A 19278-nucleotide genomic window follows, 5' to 3' on the forward strand; every position below is an offset into this window, starting at 1 on the left:
GGTAGGGGGAAAGAGAGAGGAAGCTCCAGGTGCCTGGGACGAGGTCAGCGCTGTCAGCACGCCGCCGCGGCGCCCAGCACACCCCCAGTGCGGACGGGTGGGCCCGTCAGTCCCGGTGGGAACTCCGGCCTCAGTTGTGGCCTGCCCCAGAGCGCCACGAAATCTCGCGCCGTCTCGCGAGAATCTAAGTTGAAGGAACATGGCGACGTCTAATCTGTTAAAGGTAAGACCCTCAGTCCAGCTTGGCTTTTACTCCATGACCGCTGGGTTCAGCTCTTCGGGAAAGGCTCGGTTCAGGTTCGGGGGCGAATTGTGGGAGTATTCAAAGGTTGTCTATTGGAAGGGAAGCTGGGGAGGCAGTCACCAAGAACCGGAACGCGGGTCTCTGGCCTTGGGGTCGAGAGGCTTTGGTTGTCCCTCCCGCCGGTTGACCGGTGTGTGGAAGGCCCGGCTCAGGGATGGCGGGTAGCGATGCTTTCAAGGGACGAGCTTTGGCTTTGGGCGGGAGATGAATGGTGGTGCTGTGCCATGGCTTGTTGAGCAGTTAGTACTCCTAGGGTCTCAGTTTCTTCTGAAGCGAGAGTCTAAGATACATAAAGAAAAATCCAAGAAAATGCTGCCTAACATAGGTATCAGTGACTCTGCCCCCCACCTCCTCAATTTCTGTTCTCATTCTCTGCGAAATTCCAAATCAGACAACACTGCGTTCCACCCTGCTCCCTTCCTCCCTTTTCTGCACGCTATACTTTCCCTCCTATTCGCCCATTCTTGAGTTTATATTTCACCCTTTTTTTCCCTTAGGAAACTGCTTCTTAACCCCATTGCAGCTCATAACCAGATGACTACTGAGGAAGTGCTACATCGTTTCAGGATTTAAGGAAGTTACTTTATCAAAGAAAACGATTAAAGTTAGTTTTATATATTTGGGATAACAAGGAAGATCTAGACCCAGAGGGGCAAATTCTTTACCATCAGTCAAAACTTTTAGAGGAGAATGAGGAAGACATGGCACTATTCTTTTTATTCTATGCTTGTGTTTATAGTAGGAATGTTTTGCCTTAAAAGTATTTACTGAAATGGGGGTCTTAGTAGCTCAGGAACATAATAAATAGAAAGAATGAAATACTCCTCCCTCAAACCCGTCATTATGCCTTCAGACACTGTGGATGGATAGTAGAAAATAATTGAATAGAAAATTTATTAAGATACCAGAATCTCACTCAGTGTCTTCTTTGTACTACTGATATTAATTGCCCAGTAGATGGGACTGTCTTATAAAATGTCAAACTTTTTATTAAGAGGCATTATACTTTCTTTTAAAAGGGGGAGGGCCTAGAATCAGACTGGATTTTGGCCACCTGGAAACTGTATGACTTTGGGCAAGTTTATTAATCTACCTGGGTTTCCTCATCAATGAAATGGAATTATTCATAGCACCTGTTTCATAGAGCATTGCGAAAATTGAGTTAATGTATGTAAAATGCTTAAAACCATGACTGGCACTTAATTAGTACACAATATACATAACTTACTAGAATTACTGCTCCTTCGGTTTCTCTAAGAAAACTAATTCATGAGAATTGAGTAACCCATCCTACTCCACTCTTATAAACAGTAGAGTTCTAATAGTTCAGAAAGAAAACTTGTTTAATTTCTAAAGGTTCCTATTAATGCACTCACATGTTTACATGAGCAAGAGCTTATGTTATTAACTGAAATGTGTTTAAAGAATAATTGGGTTCCCAAGTCTCTGAAATTTTGACTTGATTACCTGCATATATACAGCAAGGTCTTGCCCCACCAAAAATTCTCTCTTAGAAAAGAGGGAGTTACTTTATTCTGCTCCATTCAAAGCCTTGCAAAGGATTGTTTGGAGGAGATAAAAGTCTGAAGCTCTATCAGTCAATACAAGTAAGTGGTTATCTTGTAGAGATTATGAATCTACATCTACAGCACACATCTGTAGAATGAAAAAACTGCCTGAATGTATAGAAAATGGGCAATTACTATATAGGTTGAAAAAAGGATTCAGAAGTTATGTAATTCAAACAACTTTTATCAATAGAAGGAATGTGACGATGCTTTGAAAAAACTGGTAAATGACTTAGTCACTCTAGTACAGTGGTCCCCAACCTTTTTGGCACCAGGGACCCAGGCTCCTATGATAATGCCTGATGATCTGAGGTGGAGCTGAGGCTGTGATGCTAGTGCTGGGGAGCAGCTGCAAATACAGATGAAGCTTCGCTTGCTTGCCCATAGCTTACCTCCTACTGTATGGCCCTGTGTGGCCCGGTTCCTAACAGGCCACAGACCAGTACTAGACTGCGGCCCAGGGGTTGGGGACCCCTGCTCTTGTGAACATGAAAACAAAAGTTAAAGGCGCACTGGAAATTTTTCAATAAAATTGTTCCATGAAGTGTCGAAAGGGCAAAAAAAAATTTTTTAAGATTATTTTATATAGTATGTGATTTTAAACATATACAACTAATGTGACATGGTGGACATTATAAATATTACCAAAAGTTTACATATTTAAATTGGCCAGGAAACTTTTTTTCTTTTTTCTCTCCTTATTGGTGGTGATTGTGTGTGTGTGTGGGGGGGTGCTTTAAATTCATCTTTAGAAGTAGCTAATTAAAAAGTGGGAAGTTTTTCTTCTTGTAGAAATGTAGTGTGCCCCTGCCAGGGTAGACCCATAACATAATTCATAGGATCATTTGAATTCAAGGCTGGTGCTACCTTGAATAGAGAGCCTAAGACTGGTGAGGGAGTGACCACATCAGCCTCATTTCCTTCTTTGACAGAATAGACTGCTTCATTAGCATTAGAAAAATGCCTTAGATATTGTGCAATTAGATTTCATCAGAGCATAGTTGACAGAGTTATCATGTCCTATGGTCAGAATGGAGTTATGTGGGCTAGATGAGAATCCAGTTAGAATTTGATTCATTTTCAGTTAAACTGTACCTGAAGAATGATGAATAATATCATCAACCCTGAAGGGGTGTTTTTGGTGGCCTGCTGAAGGAAAATGTCCTGGTGTTTTCCACTAACCTGGATTAAGTTTATTGAATTTGTGGATGACAGGGTTCAGAAGGATAGCTAATATATTATGAAAAATAACAAGATTCAAAACGTTGAAATGGAACTTTTAAGTCTTAACTGAATGTAATAAAAACTACCTACTTTTTTTATACTGGAATTTGATCGTAATAATGACTGTATTCTCTATTTAAAGCAAGTGGGCTATTGCTGGACTTTGGAAATCTTTTGGTTATACAAAGATTTGTATGGTACATTTTGACATATATAGTTATCAGTTGCTTGGGAGATATATATATCTTCAAAAACTTTTTAATAGTGCTACTTTAACTTTTAATGTTTAATTCTGCTTGTTCCTTTACTTTTGCAATTATCATCTATGCCCTCAGTACTCCTGAGTACTCCTTTTCAACTGAGTACTCCTTTTCTAAATAGCAACTGTTTAAATCTTATTTTGCTGAGCATCATCCCATTTAATTCTTAGCACATTATTTTATCCAGCTGTTTGTCCTTAACTTCCTTGGTCGATACCACAAAATTTTCTAGTACCCTTATGTTCTCTTTTCCAAGATACCTGTTGTATTGCTTCCTTCCACTTGTTCTGCCTTCAACCCCACCTCTCCCCATGCTTGGCAGCATGTCTCCTGTTACTTTTGTGTCATTCTCCTATATTCTCACTTATAAGGGGATAAAAAGTTCATGTAACTCCTCATATAAACTTAACCTGTGCTCTGCTTTGGCTTCAAACTTTTGCCCTTTTCTCTTTCTATTTACTATCACAGTTCTTAGAAAAGCAGCCCCCAGTTCCACCTTTATAATTCTTCACCTTTTTCCTTAACTTACTGTGACTTGGCTTTCTCTCTACTCTCACACAATTATTGTGAAGCTGTTAGTCTTAAAAGCTCTAGCAACCTCCTGATTGTCAAATGAGATTTTTCTCTGATACATTCATTCTCTTCTGATATTGTTGATTACTACTTCTGCTTCCTTTTGGTTTTTATAACATTCCTTGGTCTCCTGTCTCCCAAATCATTTGTGTTTTTTAGTGATCTCCCTCCTCTCCTCTGCAATATAATTATTTCTCAGGATTTAATCTTCAGCCCTTTTCTATCTTTGTACTTTTTGTACTTTTTTTCTGGGACAGCCTTAACTCCCGTGATTTCACTATTTTTATCTCTCACCTCTGATTTGAGCTCTAGACCAAAACAGTGCTAACCGTATCACTTTCCTGCTCAGATACCTTTGATGGTTCAAATTCTTTGAGATCCTTCCAGCTGGGTCTTCTCCCTAATAACATTCATATTGACATTCATTCTCTCTCCCTCTCCCTCTCTTCCTCCTTTCTCTCTCTCTCTCTCTCTGTCTCTCTCTCTGTCTCTCTCTCTCTCTCTCTCTCTCTCTTTCTCTCCTCTGCCCCCTCCCCTCTCACCCTCTCCCCCTCCCCCCTCTTCTCTCTCCCTGCTCCCCTCCTTTCTACCTCTTTCTCTCTACCTGTCTGATTATTTGTTGCTTCACTAGCATACCAGTTTTCAAGACTCTTTATGTTTACTTTTTCTTCCGTCAGGAATGTCCCTTCCCCTCAATGTTTGCTTGTTGAAATTTCATTTATTCATCAAGACCTAGCCCAAATGTCTCGTTTTTCCTTAGCGCTCTCATTTGGAATTAATTGTTGCCTGCTCTGCACAACCATAGCACTGCATCAGTCTCTTCTACACTTACATTATGTCTTATGTATTAAGTAGAGGATCTGTTTACATATCTAATTCCTTTTCTGAGTTGTAAGGCCCATTAGTGCTAGGACTTTATTAATCTGTTGATGCCTTAACCATCTAGTGCGGCGATCACTCACGGTAGGTGCTCAGTAAATAAATGATAATTGGTTGAAAAGAAAAGTATGGTGCAGTACCCAGGCATTATAGATGCTTATTAAATGAGTGTCGATTGCTTAAAGGGAGGAATTTATGATTTAATTCCATTCTAGCTAGATCTAGAGAGAGGGAGAGAGAGGGAGTAGAGGTATAAAATAAATCCACAAGAAAATAAACACTTTAAACTGAAATAGGAAGCTCACTACTTTTCTCAGTGGAATGTTTTTGCCCTTTGAGAGGAAAGAAAATGGAAATACAAAGGAGTGATTCAGAATGTGTGTAGAATTTATTAAAATAATTTTATTCTACCTATGTACAAGGCATCACGAAGGATACAAAGCTATGTAAAACAATGTTCAGCCTATTTGGGAACTTACCATATACTAAAGGAGATGAAAAAGTACTAACGACTTGCTCTAAGGCAAGAACTTCAGGAGTATTACTGCGTGCTGTGTGGTCCCTCACAGACTGAGAATATCATTTCTGGTGAGATGATTGGAAAAGTTTTATGGAGAAAGCATTGGAGCTGGATTTTGAAAAATGGGTGGAGTTTTTGTAGGTGTTGATTAGCAGAAAATTTGGCAGGAGTGGAGACTAGATCAATATTGCAGCAGTGTAAGAAGTACAGCATGTTTTGTTGTATTCTGTATGAATGGTGCTCCTTGCAGTTGTTGCTGCATAGTAGCTCAGAGTATGGGAAATAGTAGGAGACAAAAATACAAAGGAAATTCAGGGTCAGATTGTGAAAGGTCTTCAGTGCTAGGCAAGGGAGTTTAAAATAAAGTTCCATAGATAATGATGTATATTTGAAAGATATGTGAGCAGATATATTGTTAAGCCCTCAATCTCTTCTTGGCTCTTACACATAAAACCTGTTACTCATCATTTCATGTATTTTGTGTGTATTCAAATTCTCATTTGTGGTGTGGCCATGATGAGGGCGTATGTGCTAATGAAACCATAACAGGAGGCATTAAGTCTGTGGAAAGTAAATTCATTCAACAAATATATAGCATTTTCTTATTCCAACTAGATAATGGTGATCTAGGCAGACAAATTCCTGCTCTAAATGTAACTTACATTTTTTTGTAGAGGAGAGTAGTAAACATATAAGCAAATATGTGCTGTAAGGTCAGGTTGTGGTAAATGTTATGAAGAAATATAATGGGGGTGAAAGAGAGTGATAGGTGTTATTTTTGATATGATATAGGAAGGCCTCTAAGGAGATCACATTTGAGGGAAGACCTGAATGAAGCAAGAGAAAAATCAATGTCCATATTTAGGAGGAGAGTTGCAGGTAGAGGGAACAGAACAGCTGATGCAAAGGCATTAAATCAGGAACACACTTGGCAAGGGATACACACACACACACACACACACACACACACACACACACACACACACACACGATACCAAGATTTGAATGTTTTCAGTATAGTTAAGATACACTACTGGATAATTATTTTTAATGTTTATTATAAACGAGGGCCTCATTTATTTAGAATCTTACTTGTAAATTTTCGTTAAGTTTATGGAAATTGTCTGGGCATCTGAGAGGGCCATGATTTTTAGGGCTGCCTTCCCTCACTCCACTGGCTTGTCCTAGAGACATGGTTACAGTTGACACTCAGCATGTGTAGAGGTAGGAGTGGCAATAATGGACTAAATCACTTATGTAAAACTGGGATAAATGTAAATGTGAGAGTTTTTCATTGTTTGTAAAAATAAATGAGTAAATAGTTACCATAATCTGGAGGTGATGTATGTTAAAGCTACTAACAGGAAGTGACAGTTTAAGATAAACTTACAAGAGGAGAATTTTAGACTGCAGGAGGGTATCAAAAGGACACTAAGGCCTCTGTCTGGTGGACAGGGAAGAGTGGAGGAGATAAGTAGACAAAGACAGGTGTTTCTTATTAGGTATTTTTCTAGATCCTGGTGAACTCAGTTGTGTCATAGAAAGTCCTCTGCCTCTTTCCTCCCTATAATAGGTAGAGTAAATTGTTGCCTGATAGGCTCTGTAAACAAGTTACAGCTCAGGTTAAAACATTGATCATAATACATGGAATACGTACAGGTAATATCAAGGATATTTAATCTGTGTAGTGGGTTTGTTCGTTCTACAGATATGTGAGCATCTACTCTGTGCTGGATACTATTGTGTCAGTGATACAGTACTGAATATGACAGACAAGGCCCTTAGTCTTTGGAGCTTATTTTCTAATGTATAAATATTGACACCAAAGGAATAAGCACAACACACTGGGTAGTCTTTGCAGTAATGAGGGCTGTGAAGAAAACAGTATAATCAAGAGTGTTCAGAAGATGGGGCACTATTTTACTTATTTACAACAGAAAATTATTTTTCTCCTTAAATATCACTTCACTATGTTTTGTTGAATTTTCCTTCCCTAGCATTTAATGACATTTCAGCCAGATTCCATATCTTTCTGGTCTTAAAAAGTAGTGTTTAGTCCGAGTTCAAATTTCATCATAGCAAATCAAAGTATTTCTTCTACCAGCTCAAGACCTTGGCTCTAGATATGCAGAGAAGAAAGGGGGAAGGGCATTTTTCTTAGATTGGTTTGGGAAGACCTCTCTGTGGTGACATTGTTGCTGAGGTGAGCTTGGCATCTTTGAGGAACAGCTTCAGAAGGGTGGTATAGCTGGAATATAGTGAGAATTGCCAGTATTCAAATATATACTGTAGTTTGTGGTTCTTTTGGTTAATGGGAATTGCAGATGTGGTTTTAAAATCTAGTAACTGGGGGCACTAGCGGCTCATAGACAATATGGGAACCCACACATTCAAGTAGCTAACCTCATAATTTATATGAGAAGCCTAAAATATACAATTGGATTCCTTTTGTGAGTTAGTAAATGCTATCACTGGATATAATCCTTAATAGATAAGGAACTTCAAAGAGAACAAATACAAATCTTGAAAAAAATTGGGTTGTGGTAAAAATGTTACTGGCATGAAAGAATACAAGTGATAAAAATAATTGCTGTTAATTGTATAGATGTTATTATTTCTAGTATTGCCTTTAAGTTGTCCTTTCACCTTAGCTTTTCTTACATTTTTGTCATGAAGAGTTAGCAAGATGTACAGCAATAATAACTACATTCTTTATTTTCTCTTAAATGCAACATTTGACATTATAAAATATTATAGTGATATTGCTCCTTTTATTTGATGGGGTATGTTTTGTCCTGTATAGATTTCTGGAGATTTTCAGGCAAACCAATAGGTAGTATTTGTATTTTTGTTGCAAAGTGAGTCATTTAAAAATGATTACTTTTAAAACATTTTGCAAGCCAGTGGACTTTTCTGTTTTTGTTTGTTTTTATGTGTTTATTGAAGCATTCCTATTTTTTAACTTGGTGACGAATTTTATATTTATGGATAAGCAATTTTATGTCTACTCTTTTTCTTGGGATTAAATAAAATGGAATTGTTGTAGATGAACTCATTGCTTGGAAAAGCACTCTTGAATGTCAATGGAAGGTGTGCACATTTTTTAAGTGATAATATATTCCAGAAAGATCTATATAGCATCTTTCATTACTGGCCTGTAACACCTCCTCCCACTCCAAACATGTTACAAAAAGTTAAACTTTTTCTGTAATTTACTTCCTAATGCATATTTGTTTTTCTTTGAAACAACCACCATGTCTACAGATAAGAGATCGTGGGACATTACTGTCAATCTGTTTTAGAATTGATTCTTCCATTAGGGAATACTTTTCAGATAAAGTCGAATATATTTTATTTGGGTCTGGGCAACCAACATGTTATATTAAGAGATCCCGATTTCTTTATACCTATTGGAGCAGGGAAAGGGAGCTGAACTGTTCACTTGTTTTTCTTTCATCTTTTTTTTTCTTTCAGTTTTCATCCTGTCTCTCCTAATTGTGAGAAACTGGACACTGGTTTTTTTTTTTGGTCTCAGCTCTGTGGGGGAGACATTAAGAAGCAATTTAGTAGTAAATAAACTTTTATTTAAAATAAAGAGAAAGGGAGAACACAGGGAACAAGAAATAGAGGCCAAGAGAGTTATAACTTCAGCATTTGCTTTTATCTGACAATATGTCCAAAATTGCACTCATGTCCTCTCCCTGATACCATCCAGCTCACATGTATTCCTCCCTATGCATTTCTTCTGTGGTCAGTGATTCCACCAGCCATTCACTCAAGCAAGAAATTTGAGAGCTATGTTGTATTATCAGATAGGCAGAACGATGTTTAGGATATCCTACCCCCATAGAAAAAAATGAGAAAAAAAATGTGTGGGGGTTATATTTGATTTTTTAAATGAAAACTTTCAAGCATTTAATCTATATTTTAGAATTTACACTATCCTTTGTATTATGAATTATATTGGGGGATACTGGTCATGGGAGGGACTATATACTAGTCATTTGAGAGCTTAGGGCCTTAATACTACTCTTGTTGAGTCATTTTTAGCATTCTTCTCTCATTCCCACATCTAATTACCACCAAATCCTGTTATTGTAGGAGAAGTAGAAGCAGTAGTAGTACTAATATTATAATGATAGCCAACATTTGTGTAATGTTTGTTTATGTCAACCACTTTTCTGAACATTGTACATATATATACCTATAACAGCCCTTTCAACTAGATACTTATTAAATCCATTTTACGTAGATGAAGCTGGAGCCCAAAGAGTTTAAGTAACTTACTCAAGGTCACACATTCAATAAGTGGCAAGTCATAATTTTATTCTTATAAAGTCTGCTTCACAGACCTCATATCATTAACACCTTTTTGTTTCATTGCTTCAGTTTACGATTTCATCATTTATTGTTCATATGGATTATTGCATTAGCTTCCTGTTAGACTCCCTTTCAATTTTTCCTTCAGTGAATTTGTAGATAATCTTTAGAAGTTAAATATAATCATGTCAGTAGCCAATGACTACCGTTTTCCCTCCATCCAAAGCATTATTTAATGTGTTTTATAATGTTACTATAGTTTATTTTGCTTAGAGTGAATACTTTCTTACTTTCTGGCACAAAAATGTGTTTTAGGATCATCCCTACTCCAGTTTTGGAATTAGCATTTTCTCTAAGGATCTTTTTTGTGGCATATGGTATTAAGAAATCAAGATCTGGGTGCTAGGTATGCTAACTGCAGTTGGGGTATCATTGTTTTCAGGCCCTCTCTGGAATGAACTAGGATACACACAAACTGCTATACTATACTTATTTCTGTATCTGTATTATCAAAACTCATGAGTTCACTCCAATCACTCCAATTCCAATAAATTCAATTCTAATAAATTTAATTGTTATTTTCTTTTTTCATGTATGTAACTTCCTTCTCTGACAGTGAGGAATCTTGCTTTTTGACTGAATTATTCAAGAAGGAGGGATGGGAAGGAAGAGGAGAAAGAACTTAACATTCTTAATATGTTTAAATGTAAAACTATAAATATCAAGCTCAGAATTCTTTAACAATTAAAAATAGATTTACCAGTTAAATACACTAAAAACTCAGTAAGATTTAAATGAACAACACTAACATGACAATTTTTAAACTATTGCGTTATAACCTATATACAGAAATATATACAAATCATTAGTGTACAGTTGTAAACATACCTGTATAATCAGCATCCAGATCTAGATAGAATATTAACAATACTCCTGAAAGCCCCTCTCTCTTGCTTCGTCCAACTCTTAGCTTTTAACCCCCTCCCCAAGGTAATCAGTGTTCTGACTTCTTATAACAGTAGATGTGTTTTGCCTGTTCTTGGACATTGATTATATGTACTCTTGTGTCTGACCTCATTGCTCAACATTGTGAGATCCATCTATATTTTTGTTGCTATATTTCATTTTTATGACTGTCCCACAATTTATCCATCCTATTGTTGATGGACATTGGGTTGTTTCCAGTTTTTTACTATTGAGAATAAAGATAACTGTGTACTATCTTTTACAAGTCTTTGGGTAGACATATGTATGCAATTCAGTTGGAGGTATACCTAGGAGTGTAATTGCTGGATTATGTAGTATACATATGTTTAGCTTTCATATATACTAAATAGTTTTCTAAAATGGTTGTACCAATTAATACTCTCACCAGCATGATGAAAGCCCTAAAATCTCTAAATTCTCTCCAATACGTGGTATTGTCATTCCTTTCTATTTTAGCTTTTTTGCTTGTGTGTAGTAATGTTTCATTATGGTTTTAATATGTATTTCTCTGATGATTATCGACGATGGGCACCTTTTCATATAGTTTTTGGCCATTTAGATATTGTCTTCGTGAAGGGTTCAAAGTTTTGCCAGTTTTTAAATTGGATTGTCTTTCTTTTATTACTGGTTTTTAGGAATCTTTGCATATTCTAGATAAGAGCCTTTCTTGGGTATATATCTTCTTCCACTCTGTGAGTTGCTTTTTTCACTCCTAGAGGTATCTTTTGAGGAACTAAAGTTCTTAATTTTAATACATTTGTAATTTTTTCCGTCTTACGATTATTGCTTGGTCATACATAAGGTCATAAAAATGATCCAGACTCTACTTGCATTAATATTTAATTTTTTTAATAAAAAAAGTTTATTTTTATAGATTTGAGCCTCAGGAATAAATCTTGGAACCTTTTTAGGAGTCCATGAACCACAATTTAAGAAACACTATACTGGAATGTGAATTCCTTGAAGAACTTTCATTTATGTGTCCCAATGACTGGTATAATTTTTCATGTACAGTAGGCACTCAGGTATTAATAAGTGAATGATGAAGAAGCACCCCAAAATAAACTCTTATCAGTATTATAATTTTTTTTCTTAAAGTCAATTTGTGTGTCTAAAATGTAAGCATTGTCAGAATTTAATTTTCCTCTAAGAAAAACCTAAAGGCTTTGAAGGGAAGTGTAATATATTTTTTATTTCAATGGAAAAATTCAACTTTTGGGAAAATAGTTTAAGAGTAAATATGTTTTTTATGTAATGATGCTTTCACCTTATGGCTTCTAGATAACTGCCACTAATTTATTATATCATAGTTTCTTGGTTTTTTTGTTTGTTTGTTTGTTTGTTTGTTTGTTTTTGCAATTTACAGATTGATGAAATTAAGCCACGGGCTGGATCTGGCCCATACATTAGAAGTTTCTTCATTTCTCATCCAAGAAAGATTCAAGGAGTTAAGAATGTGGCTCTAACAGAACCAAATTATTTAGATTTGAACCCCTGCTCTGCCGCTTATTACCAGTAACCTTAAGGAAATAACCTAATCTCAGGTTACAGTGTATTATTTTTCATTATAAAATGATATCACCTAACACATAGGATAACACAAGGATTATCACCTAACACAAAGGTTAAATGAATTAATACACTTGTAAGTATTTAGAATAGTGTCTAACACACAACTAGCAATTAGATATTATAATGTAAAATGATCAAAATGATGGCGTGATCTATAATGAAGATTATGCTGAAGTTAAATAATAGAGGGTGTAAATAACTGAACTCAATTTTATTTACAGATATTAGGTATTTGAACTACCCATGGAAATGTAAAGTAAAATATTTAAAGGTAAACACAGGAAATTCTCTTTTGTATCACAGATATCATATGTACAAAATTAGCCAAATGCCATATATTTGCAATGAAAGAAATAGTAGAAAATCATGCAATGCAGTGATTAAACAAAACCAGTAAAAATATGAGAAACTTTTAAAAATTCCACCCTTCTATAACCTTAATTTCAAGCATCCTACTCTGATTAATTAACCACTCCTGTCTTTATAACTCATTCAAGTACTCTTATTTCAATAATCTAACTCTTCTAGGGTCTACAACTCATTTCTGCCACCATATTGATTAATGTCTTTAATCTGTAGGTTTATAGTTTTCATCAAATTAGGAAACATTTTGGCCTTTATTTCTTCAAATATCCCCCCTACCCCGGGACTCTAGTCATATGTAGGTTAGAATGATTTGATGTCCCACAGCTCACTGATACTCATTTTTTAAACTCCTGTTTCTACGATGTTCATGCTTTTCTCTGTCTTCTTGAATGTGTGGAGTATATTTATAATAGCTGGTTTAACATCTTTGTCTACTAAAACTATGTCATTTCTGGGTCAGTTTCTGTTGATGGGTTTTTCTCTTCGTGGGTTATATCTTCTTTCTTTGCCTGGTTGGTAATTTTTGATTGGTTGCCGACATTGTGAGTTTCATGTTTTAGTGGCTGGATTTTTAAAATATTTTTGGATTTGGCTTTGACACAGTTAAATTGCTTGTAATCAGTTTGAACATTTTGAAGCTTGCTTTTAAGTTTTGTTAGAGTGAGTCTAGAACAACATTCAGGGTAGGGCTACTTTGGCTCCACTATAGATGCTGTACCTTTCTGAGGACTCTACCAATTCCTGGCATATTAAGAAACATTTCTACTCTGGCTAGTGAGAACATGAAGTACTCCTAGTCTCACCTTGTGTGGGCTCTGGTGATTGCTGTCTACTCCTGTCTAATAATTCTTTTCCCAGTCTCTGATAGTTTTCTCACACACTTGTCTAAGTCAATATTCAAACAAAGACTCAAGGGGACCCCTCTATATATCTCCAGAGCTCCCTCTCTGTGTAGCTCCCTATTTTCTTATACTCTGGTGCCACGAATTTTCATTGCTTTGGCATCCCCAAACTCTGAAATCTGTCTTCGAGTATTAGTAAAATCATCAGGCTATTTCATTTTCCCCTGCTTGTGCTGAGGCCTGAAATCTCTAGGCAATATGCTTGGGCATTTGTAGGGGTCACCTCATTTGTTTTCCTTTTCTCAGGAAGCACTGTCCAGTACTGCCCTTTGGCTTTCTAGTTGTTTAGGCAGGTGGGGAAATCTGGCTCCTTTATTTCATCATGATTGAAAGCAGGACTCTCATCATCCTGACGTCTTTTCTTTCTCCCTTACCCAGCATAAATTCTCTGTTCAATAATTATAATCACTCCTTCAAATACACTTTTGACTCCATTGCTCCTCTTTTGTTTCACTGGGGAAAACCACAACCCTGGTTAAATCTATCTCCTCACCTTTTAGTGCCAGCACCTGTGTAGTTAAATGTTGCAGAAGAAAATGCCCTCATGCTCTTTTCACTTTAGATATGTGACCACAAACTATAATTGAGCCCAGTCACACTACACTTCTGTAATCATTTATTTTTCCACTTTCCTAGATGTCTGCTTCCCATCTTTTCTCTCAAAATTCCTGCACCTCCTCCTCCATTCTCCAAGGCATTTTTCTTATTTCCACATCACTGAGAACTTAAAAAATGAACTTCTCAGCATGATAGCACATCTATCTACCTACCAGCATCTGCATGTACATACTTTGCCTTCTCTTAGCATATAGCCAATTTCTCCACCAGTGCATCAGATTCCATTCTCTCTTGCCCACCCTGGGCAATTTAAATTCTACAGCAGTATTCTCCCTTTTTCTCCTATACGTCAATATTATATCTTGGAACATGCCTATCAGTATACAAACATAACATATTACATTGTAAAAAAAAAATCAACTCCCTCTCACCCTAATAATTACAATGCCATTTCTGTGCTCCCTTTCACAGCAAAAATTGTCAAGTTGTCTGTTCTTTCTCTACTTTTTTCCTTTCTTTCTTAATTCTACTCCAGTCTGTCTTTTGTCCTTATCACTCTATAAAAAACTGATATTGACAAAAATCTCAATGACTTCAATGTTGTTATTTCAGTTATCTTGCATTTGCTAAAGCTGATCAACCCCCTCTTTCTTGATACACTTTATTCGCTCGGTTTCCAGAATGCCGTACTCTTGATTCTCTTGCCATCTCTGGTTGCTTTGTCTTCTTTCTTAGTTCTTACTCTTTTTTCTACTTCTTATTGCTGGATACCTAAAAACTCAGGCCTGGATATTCTCCTCTACTTATATTCACTCCTTTAGTGGTCTCTTCCAGTAATCTTTTAAAACCCACATGTATTCTAATGACTTACAAATTTTTATTTCCTAATCAGACCTTTCTTTTAAATCTCTATTTGCTTATCAAGTTGCCTATTTAACATCTTCAAATGTGTTTAAATGTGTCAAATGTAACATGTCTAAAGCCAAATTCTTAAGCTTTCATTTTTAAACCTGTTACATCTGCAGTTTTTCCATTCCAGTTGATGGCAATGCCATACTCGGACATGTCAAATCACAAAACTTTTATTAAAGGAAAAATAATCCATAGATTAGGGAAATATAGTGCTTAACAAGCAGTAGAGCATTCTTAATGAGGGATTTTGAGCAAGAGTGAGTTTTATAGAATGTCAGAGGAAGCAATGTGTAAACAGGGCTAAGGATGGCTAGGAGGTCAGGGCTTTCTTTATAATGTAAGCAGGTCCTTTTTTTTTTTTTTTGTCCCCATTAAGGTTATCTATATAAAGCTGAGTTGGAGGTTGTGATTAGTGTTAAGTTCCCTTGACAGGGAGCAGTTTCCTGTATGCGCAGCCTGACTTAGGTTTGGATTTGTGATGTGGACTGGCCATAAGGATGGCCTCCATCTTGTGGGTCCTGATATACGAATTAATTTTATCAGATAAAAGCCTTAGAATCATCCTTTATTTCTTTCTCTCAAATGTATACTGTGAGGAAATTCTGTTAGTGCCACCTTTAAAACATAAAATCTACAACTTACTGACTCCATTGTTACCACCCTGGTCGAAGTCATTATCATCTCTCACCTTGCCTCCGAACCCTACCCATCTCTAACCCTTGCCCCTTGTAATGTATTCTCAACCTAGCAATCACGGAGATTTTTAAATGTCACTTCTTGCTCAGAATTTTTTAATGGTTCCCCATCTCACTTATATTGAAGCTAAAGTCTTTATAATGGCTTTCAAGGCCTTACATGATCCAGCCCTCTTGTTTTTCTGATCTCATCTGCTCTTTCCTCTGTCCTTACTTTGTTCTACCTTGAGTACATCTTCTATGTTCTACCTTGCAATGGCTGCTTCCTCTGCCTGGAATATTCTTCCCCCACATATCTTCCATGGCCAACTCCCCATTGGCTTCCCCATGGCCCATTTGTGTTTTTGAGAAGAGTACCTGTAAGGGAATTAGTTGTGATGTAAGGAGTGAATAATAAAGGGGCAGGGAGATGGTAAATGTTGAAATCCTCTTGGTCTGAAAGAGCCCACGTGTGAGATAATCCTAGACTTACTATACTAGCAATTAGTAAGAGTAATAATGAAAAACTTAAAGCAGCCTTAAGTTAGCCATTGGAAACATTTGTAAATCATGGTTCATAATTTGAAGGTCCCTTCACTTAGGCATTCTGTTTTGTAGAGAACAGGTTTGGTGCTGCTTAGTTATGATTTTTAAGGATATGCTCTTCAGTTTAACAGAATAAGTCAAAGAATTGCTTGAGTATCAAATTTGGAATCTATTATAAAAGCTTAACAGAAAACATTCAATTTTTAAACTCCTCTTTTAATTGGGTATTGGGGAAAATGTTTCTGTATTGACTCTTGGATGTTTTCATCAAATAGGAAAATGAAAATGTGTTTCCTATTATTTTGCCATATATGATACATTTCAGAGCCTAACCAGTATTTAATTTATCTTGAATACCCTTGTAGTCCTCTTTACCTTTTTGATTTTTAATTGATGGATTTATGGTACATTTAATTTTATAAATTGTCAAAATTGCTTATGGAAATAGACTTAATTGACATGATAAAGTATTCTCTTATTAAGAGGGAATTATGAGTCTCTGTCATAGTCAAGAAAAGATGTGTGTATTCTTTCTATGGTTCTTTGATACTTGTTAGTTTGTACACCATTTTCTTAGAGGGAAGAATAAATGAAGAAATGAGGGTTATAGGAAAATAACAGTAGAAAAAGGTTAGTACACAAAGTGTATCCCATAGGATCACAAATCTGACTGAATTTTTAATTAGACAACATTAATATGTCCATAAGGTAAAAATAAACTAGTTTTTCAGGGAAGAAGCGTAGCTAATCCTGGTACTAAATTTTGAGTGAATATCTTTTGTGGGTTCTTGTAATAAGAATACTGTGATAAAAGTAGGTACCTGGGGCAAGACAGTACAATAGCTTTTAGGATCAGCTGTATTTGTAGACGTGTAAGAAGCATCACTTTCTCTCACAAGAGTTTAATGTTAGTGGTTCTTCATTTGGAGGGAAGGGGTCCTAACATTTTAATGTAATTTTATCATGAATTTGCTAAACATGCAGATTCTAAACTCAGCCTCAAGAGCTTCTGATCCAGCAAGTCTAAGGTAGGTTCTAGAAATCTATATGTGTAACCACCATCCTAGATGATTCTAATATAGGTTCTTGTCAGACCATATATTTAGAAACTGCTTCTGGGTTATAATTTCAGGGAGTTCACATATTCTGCATAGTCAGTATATGAACATTATTTGATACAAGTGAGCAACATCTTCAACAATTGTATAGTAAAAACAATGGGTTTCGTAAGGGTGTGTGGTGCTGGTATCTTAGAAAATTAATGATTTTTGCTGAAATCTATTGATACCGGCAAAAGCAAGTTACATGGCCAATACTTAATTCGAAAAGGAACAGTACAAATGACTAATATATGGAGTTTCCCTTTTTCTCTTTTTAGTAATGTAATGAATTGATTTTATTTCTAATATTGAACGACTTTCACATTCCTGAGTTTAACCACACATGATTATGAAGTATTCTGTTGATATGCCGCCTGTTTAATTTATTAATATTTATTTAAGACTTTTGCATTTCTGTTCTCTAGTTAAATTGGTCTAGAGTTTCCATTTCTTGTTCTTTTATCACCAATTTGGTATCAGGGTTTTATTAGCATTATAAAATGAGATAGGTATCTTTCTGTGGGTTTTTGGGGGTTTTTTTTGGTCTTGTTTTTCAGAGTTTATATAGATTTTCAGTACACTTTTTGTGTGGAGTTTAGGACAACTATAAAATCAGAGGGTACTATCTCCACACACAAGACCACCCTTACTTCTGACACCAGCTGCATGTTTGGGAGGCTCCCAAAACCAGCTTGAGGTTCCAAAATTCATTAGAAAGACTCAGATCTTACTGAAAGCTTTTCTACTCAGGGTTACATTTTATTACAGAGAAAGGATACAGATTAAGATCAGCCAAAGGAAGAGACATAAAGGGCAGAGTCCGGGAGGGTTTCAAACACAGAACTTCCCTTGTCCTCTCCCATGTAGTCAGGTCACATTTCACTCCGTCCTCAGTATGTGACAGTGCATATGGAGTACTGCTAGCCAGGGAAGCTCACCTAACTTTTGGCATCGAGAATTTTTATTGGGGCTTCATCATGTGGGTGTGATTGATTGCTCACATGGGTAATCTCAGTCTCCAGGTTGGCTGATCCAAAGTCTCCACCCTAAGTCGCATTGTTGGTGTTTCTGGATTGCCTAGCCCCCACTTTAAGACTATATGTGTATGACTAGTCCTCTTCCTAAATCACATTGTTAAATTATCCAGTATGACCCAAGGTCCCCAGGCAAATAATGAAATAACATTCCAAGGGCCCAGCGATTATCTACTAGAAGCCAAGGGCAAAGGCCAGACCACCTCTTTGGACCAGACTGAATTATTTACTATATACACTTTTGTACAATGGCTTTTCTATTTTATGGTTGTCTTCCTGTGAATCCTTGCTACCAAATTAAATTTATAGTGATTCCATTATGGAAAACTGATTCTTTTACATTTCTCTAGCTATCTCTTAAAAATAACATGCTTGGTTTAACTGCATTTAAATTAAACTACTGTTTATCCTTTTTTTTTATTAAAGAATAAAGGTTCTCTTCAGTTTGAAGACAAGTGGGATTTCATGCGTCCAATTGTTTTGAAGCTTTTACGCCAGGAATCTGTTACAAAACAGCAGTGGTTTGATCTATTTTCGTAAGTAATTCATTAATTCAAACTTTTTGCTAACATAAAGGAAATTTTGGTGATGCATTTCTATAACCAAATGAAATGTTTACTCTAGATTGGTCTGTTTACCTGTTTAAAATTATTACTAGTTGTGTTAGGGGCCCCCAAGACCACCCCTAGGTTCAGTGATTTGCTAGGAGGACTCTTAGGATCGAACATATCATACTGATAGCCATGATAATGATACAAAGCAAAATCAGCAAAGGGAAGAAGGCAAATGGGGTGAAGTCTAAGAAAAAACAGGTACAAGTTGCCCAGAGTACTCTCCCTTTGGAGTCACACAAAACACACTTAATTTCCCCAGCAACAAGATTGACAACATGTGTGATATGTTGTCTACTTGGGAAGCTCACTGGAGACTAAGTACCCAGGGTTTTCATTGGGGGCTGGCAGCCTCTGCCTGACATGAA

At 36.4% G+C, this 19278-nt stretch overlaps 1 protein-coding gene across 2 annotated transcripts in view; it reads left to right on the forward strand.

Moving 5' to 3' along the window:
- Positions 1–19278, forward strand: part of CUL5 (cullin 5) — a 77388-nt gene that overhangs the window by 442 nt on the left and 57668 nt on the right. Inside the window, exons 1-2 of one of the 2 annotated variants that reach the window (XM_006913427.3) lie at positions 1–223; positions 18726–18835. The exon at positions 1–223 is cut by the window's left edge and continues 442 nt beyond it. In XM_006913427.3, coding sequence (XP_006913489.1) covers positions 200–223; positions 18726–18835 — 134 coding nt within the window. In that variant the 5' untranslated portion in view covers positions 1–199. The remainder of the gene's footprint in view (positions 224–18725; positions 18836–19278) is intronic. The other variant, XM_025047903.1, reaches the window with a different exon arrangement.

The sequence above is a fragment of the Pteropus alecto genome, unplaced genomic scaffold, assembly GCF_000325575.1.
Source record: "Pteropus alecto unplaced genomic scaffold, ASM32557v1 scaffold385, whole genome shotgun sequence".
NCBI classification, from domain to species: domain Eukaryota; kingdom Metazoa; phylum Chordata; class Mammalia; order Chiroptera; family Pteropodidae; genus Pteropus; species Pteropus alecto.